Genomic DNA, 5,891 nt, shown 5'->3' on the forward strand with positions numbered 1-5,891 from the left:
TGTTGGAGCTGCCACTGTTGCAGCTTTCTTCTTGTTTATTTTCTTGTTCTTCTTGTTTCTTTTTTTTTCCTCCAACAACTGCTGTAATGTCTTTTGTTGTTTATCTTTTCATTCTTCTTGTTTTTTTTGCTGTTTTTGTATTGCTGCCATCAAATCTGCTAAGCTGTAGTTTGATTTGCCGCTTCTTGTTCCCATCTTTTTCTTTCTTTATTTTTTTTATCCCACTCTCTGACACCAATTTGTTACGTATCTGTTTGTTTGATAATTTCTGGTAAAAATTCTTTCCGAGTGACTTCAACAATACAAGTCCCTTCTTGATTAAAAATAGTTTGTTCTTTTTCGTTACAAACTTTGTAATACACTTAATTGCCACAGTCACTTTAAACTTAATTACTTTTATAAACACCTGCTATAATTCACAGCGATTCACCAACTTTACTTACGGTGCCTACTGCTCGCTTGACTCGTTTATCAATTATTTCTCTTCAATCTATCTCCGGCTTATATACTAAAAAATAGGGCATCTAGCAAACGCTGGGACATTCATGAGGTTGCCTGATAAGTCATGATCCTTCTAGAAACTCCAGCGTCGCGTGACTTCCGCTGTCGTATCAATATGTACAAACATCATTAATGCCATCCTTCTGAAGCTAAAGAAATTAATACTTTACTGCACATTTTGCATGGGTACCTTTATAAGTAAGCATTATTCTAATGTACAGTGCAGATAGGTTATGATCTGTATGTGTTTGCATATAAGAAAGCCACATTGGGCTATCTGCTGTGTCCACCAATGGGAATCAAACCCCTGAGTTTAGCGTTATAAACACAAAGACTTATTGCTGTCCCACCAGGGGACTATGATCTGCAGAAAAAAATTACATCTGTATTACTACTCACGTTCAGAAATGTAACATTACTCATGTTTAGAACTGTGTTATTATCACATGTTCATAACTGTATTATTATTATTCATGTTAAGAACTGTATTATTATTATTATTCATGTTAAGAACTGTATTATTACCACATGTTAAGAACTGTATTATTACCACATGTTAAGAACTGTATTATTACCACATGTTAAGAACTGTACTATTACCACATGTTCATAACTGTATTATTACACCATGTTAAGAACTGTATTATTATCTCATGTTCATAACTGTATTATTATTATTCATGTTAAGAACTGTATTATTACCTCATGTTCAGAACTGTATTATTACCACATGTTAAGAACTGTATTATTACAGCATGTTAAGAACTGTACTATTACCACGTGTTCATAACTGTATTATTACACCATATTAAGAACTGTATTCTTACCACGTGTTCATAACTGTATTATTACAGCATGTTCATAACTGTATTATTACAGCATGTTAAGAACTGTATTATTACCACGTGTTCAGAACTGTATTATTACCTCATGTTCAGAACTATATTATTGCTACATGTTAAGAACCACATTATTACAGAATGTTCAGAACTGTATTATTACCACGTTAAGAACCATATTATTACAGCATGTTCAGAACAGTATTATTACCAAGTGTTAAGAACTGTATTATTACCTTATGTTCAGAACTGTATCATTACCTGATGTTCAGAACTAATTATTACCATATGTTAAAAACCACATTATCACAGCATCTTCAGAACTGTATTATTACCAAGTGTTAAGAACCACATTATTACAGCATGTTCAGAACAGTATTATTATTATTATAAGTGAGAAGAGATAGACATAATATTATCTTGAAACTTATATTTTATTTTTAAGAAATTTAAAAATGTTGAAAATGTCTGACATTTGTAACTGAAGGCACTTACGCATGTTGAGGTACTTATGTTTCTAAATTTTGTTGATAATGCAGACAGAAGACTTGGAAGATTATAAAAGATGGCTGGATAAACTCATTGGGTGAGAACAAGAGCATTTTACATTAGTATAACTTTCCAACTTAAATATAATCTTTACATTAATATAACTGTCCAACTAAAATATAATCTTTACATTAATATAACTGTCTAACTAAAATATAATCTTTACATTAATATAACTGTCCAACTAAAATATAATCTTTACATTAATATAACTGTCCAACTAAAATATAATATTTACATTAATATAACTGTCCAACTTAAACATAATCTATACTTTAATGTAACTGCCCAACTTAAATATAATCTTTACATCCATATAACTGTCCAATTGAAATATAATCTTTACGTCCATATAACTGTCTAATTTAAATATAACTTTTTACATCCACATAACTGTCCAATTTAAATATAATCTTTACATCCATATAGCCATCCAATTTAAATATAATCTTTATGTCCATATAACTGTCCAATTTAAATATAACTTTTTACATCCACATAACTGTCCAATTTAAATATAACCTTTTACATCCATATAATTGTCAAATTTAAATATAATCTAAGTCCATATAACTGTCCATTGTAAATATAATCTTTTACATCCATATAACTAGCCAATGAAATTTTGAATCAAATTAATTTACCCAAGTCTCATCATTAGGTTATTTTTCATCAGGTACATAAACACAAAGGAAGTAAGCCTTCAAGACCAGAGAAGAATTCAAACTTTCCTAACCTGTGCCATCTCTATGCATCCAAAGCTATTCCACATTGGTAGGTTACTGTTTGAGAATCAGCCAATGGCAACGTATACTTTTATTTACTAAATTATGTTCTAAAGCTTCAAAAAGAAAAAAGAAGTTGGAAACAAGAAGTGGCAAATCAAACTACAGCTTAACAGAATTGATGGCAGCAATACAAGAACAGCAAAAGAAACAAGAAGAACGAGAAAAGAAACAAGAAGAATAAGAAAAGAAACAACAGCAGTGGCAGCTCAAACAGCAAAATAAACAAAAGAGATTACAGCAGTTGTTGGAGGAAAAAAGAAAAGAAACAGGAAGAGAGATTACAGCAGTTGTTGAAGGAAAATGAAAAGAAACAAGAAGAACAAGAAAAAAACAAGAAAAGAGACTACAGTAGTGGTTGGAGGAGAAAGAAAATGAACAAAAAGAGAGATTACAGAAGTGGCAAGAAAACCAGCACCAGTGGCAACTGGAACAAGAAAGAAAACAAGAAGTAAAAATGGAAAAGATTAGTAAATTTCAAGGTGAATTAAATACATTAAAGGACAATTTGTTGTCTTTTACACAGGGAAGATATATTAGCCATGGAACTAATCAGCCTCAGACAAAGGAGAGCCCCTTTCAGACCCCGCAGCTAAACCCTAATGCAGACATCTTCAGTTTTGCAGAAGTTACATTCCAGACATGAGTGTCAGCAATAGGGGTGACCTAGTATGAAGGAATCCACAGGAATTTGATGGTAAATCACTGTGGGAAGCATATACAGCACAATTTCAGCTCCTGGCAGAAATGGATGGATGGACAGACGAGCAGAAAGCAGTGTACCTGGCAATGAACTTGAAGGGACAACCACTGGAAATACTTGGACAGTTGTCAGCAGATGATAGGTACAACTAGTTTTAATCAAGAAAGGACTTGTATCACTGAAGCTTCTTGGAAATAATTTCTATGGGAAATTAACAAACAACCAGATATGCAACAGTACACATTAAATCACACCAACTTAAGTCTTAGTACATACTGAATAACACCAACTTTCAGTCCCACTTTCTGACACCAATTTGTTACGTATCTGTTTGTTTGTTAATTTCTAATATAATTTCTTTCCAATGAAACTTAGCGATACAAGTCCATTCTTAATTAAAACTAGTTTATTATTTCTCGATACAACCTTACAATACACAGAAGTTTCATTGTCACTTTAACTTAAACACATGCTATAATTCACAACGATTTACACCCTTTACTTACAGCTTGACTCAATTAACCATCTCTATATCTCCCAATCTGCAATTGTTTCTCCGCTTTATTTGCCGGCTTATATACTAAAAGAGATGGCGCTTAGAAAAGAGTAGAGTTGCCAGGAAGAGACATGATCCTTCTAGAAACTCATGATGTGTTACCAGCGTCATGTAACTTCCGCAGTTGTAACAATATCATACTTAATGTTGGTAGACTGTTAGACATATGTTATAGAAGTTTAAGGTATATTTCAATGTTGGTAGACTGTTAGACACATATTATAGAAGTTTAAGGTATTGTTCTGTCTCTGTTCGTTTGTTAATTTCCCATAAAAATTCCTTCAAAATACTTCAGCGATACAAGTCCTTTCTTAAGTAAAACTAGTTTATTCTTTCTCAATACAACTTTGCAATACACTTAATTTCCACAATCAATTTAACTTAAACACACGCTATAATTCACAACGAACGATTCATGCACTTACTTACTACCGAGCTTGACTCAATTGTCCGTCTCTGTCTGTCTGCAATTCTATATTGATTCATTGTCTGGCGCACTTATATACAAGAATACCACACATCTAGCAAACACTCGAGCATTCACGAACCTTCGAGAATATCATGACGTCATATTAGCGTCACGTGACTTTCAGCTGTCGTAATAGTATACTTCAATATTGGTAGACTGTTAGACACATGTTATAGAGGTTTAAGGTATATTATACTTCAATGTTGGTAGACTGTTAGACACATGTTATAAAAATTTAAGGTATATTTCAATGTTGGTAGACTGTTAGACACCTTATAGAGATTTAAGGTATATCATACTTCAATGTTGATAGACTGTTAAACAAATGTTATAAAAGTTTAAAGTATATTTCAATGTTGGTAGACTGTTAGACACATGTTATAGAAGTTTAAGGTGTGTTAACTTCTACTTTTTGTGACTTCACATTCACTGCTTGATACATTATCTTTTTTATTACTTATACAGGTTTGGAAGGGTTGTAACAGGGTATGGAAGTATTAGTACAGGGTATGGAAGTGTTGGTACAGGGTATGGAAGTATTAGTACAGAGTATGGAAGTGTTGGTACAGGGTTCAGAAGTATTGTTACAGGGTATGGAAGTGTTGGTACAGGGTATGGAAGTGTTGGTACAGGTAAGAAAGTGTTGGTACAGGTATGGAAGTGTTGGTACAAGTATGGAAGTGTTGGTACAGGTAAGAAAGTGTTGGTACAGGTATGGAAGTGTTGGTACAGGTAAGAAAGTGTTGGTACAAGTATGGAAGTGTTGGTACAGGTAAGAAAGTGTTGGTAGAGAGTAAGGAAGCATTGTTACAGGGTATGGAAGTGTTGGTACATACAAGAAGTTTTCTTCCAGCAAGGAACCAATGTTATATTTGTGTGCATGTACAATTCTACCTATAGTTTTATTTGAAAGTCATTCCTTTATCATAGAATTCTTCAAAATAACTTTTATTAAGGATGTGTAGGTTTTAGAATGCCAGTGCTTATTGACAATTCTTTTTTATATATGTTAATCTTTTTCTTTAAATATTATTAGTATTTCATAAGAATTAATAATTTGAGTTTTTTATTATATTCCATTAGAAGACATAAAAACAATTCTACAGCAAGCTCCTTGTTGGCTGAAGGAAGCAGCCATTGTTTCTGCACGAAAGACAGCATCCTCTCTAAAAAAGTCTGCCTTGCCTTCGGCAGTCACAGAACTTGATGGTGTGCCTTCATCAGAATTCTTCACTGTTCTCAGCTATGGTATGTTAAATTTTTATAGAAGGTTATTCACTTCCACTCCAAACAGAGTTGAGTGGAATATAGTAAACTGATCTTAAATCCTAGTTATACAAGTAGGAAGGTAAACAATAGACTGATATCAACTTGTTGTAAACTGACCTTAAATCTAAGTTATACAAGTAGGAAGGTAAACAATAGACTGATATCAACTTGTTGTAAACTGACCTTAAATCTAAGTTATACAAGTAGGAAGGTAAACAAT

At 32.7% G+C, this 5,891-nt stretch overlaps 1 protein-coding gene across 5 annotated transcripts in view; it reads left to right on the plus strand.

Annotated features, from left to right (window-relative positions):
* LOC106467083 (AP-5 complex subunit zeta-1-like) overlaps positions 1-5,891 on the plus strand; it is an 89,469-nt gene that overhangs the window by 12,708 nt on the left and 70,870 nt on the right. For all 5 annotated transcript variants that reach the window (XR_002612349.1, XR_002612350.1, XM_022395204.1 and 2 more), the window contains exons 3-5: positions 1,880-1,926; positions 2,566-2,663; positions 5,486-5,650. Coding sequence is in view for 3 of the 5 variants with exons in the window: in XM_022395204.1 (XP_022250912.1) it covers positions 1,880-1,926; positions 2,566-2,663; positions 5,486-5,650 (310 nt within the window). In the remaining 2 variants the exon portion in view is untranslated. The remainder of the gene's footprint in view (positions 1-1,879; positions 1,927-2,565; positions 2,664-5,485; positions 5,651-5,891) is intronic.

Source organism: Limulus polyphemus, unplaced genomic scaffold, assembly GCF_000517525.1.
Source record: "Limulus polyphemus unplaced genomic scaffold, Limulus_polyphemus-2.1.2 Scaffold2483, whole genome shotgun sequence".
Classification (NCBI taxonomy): Eukaryota; Metazoa; Arthropoda; class Merostomata; order Xiphosura; family Limulidae; genus Limulus; species Limulus polyphemus.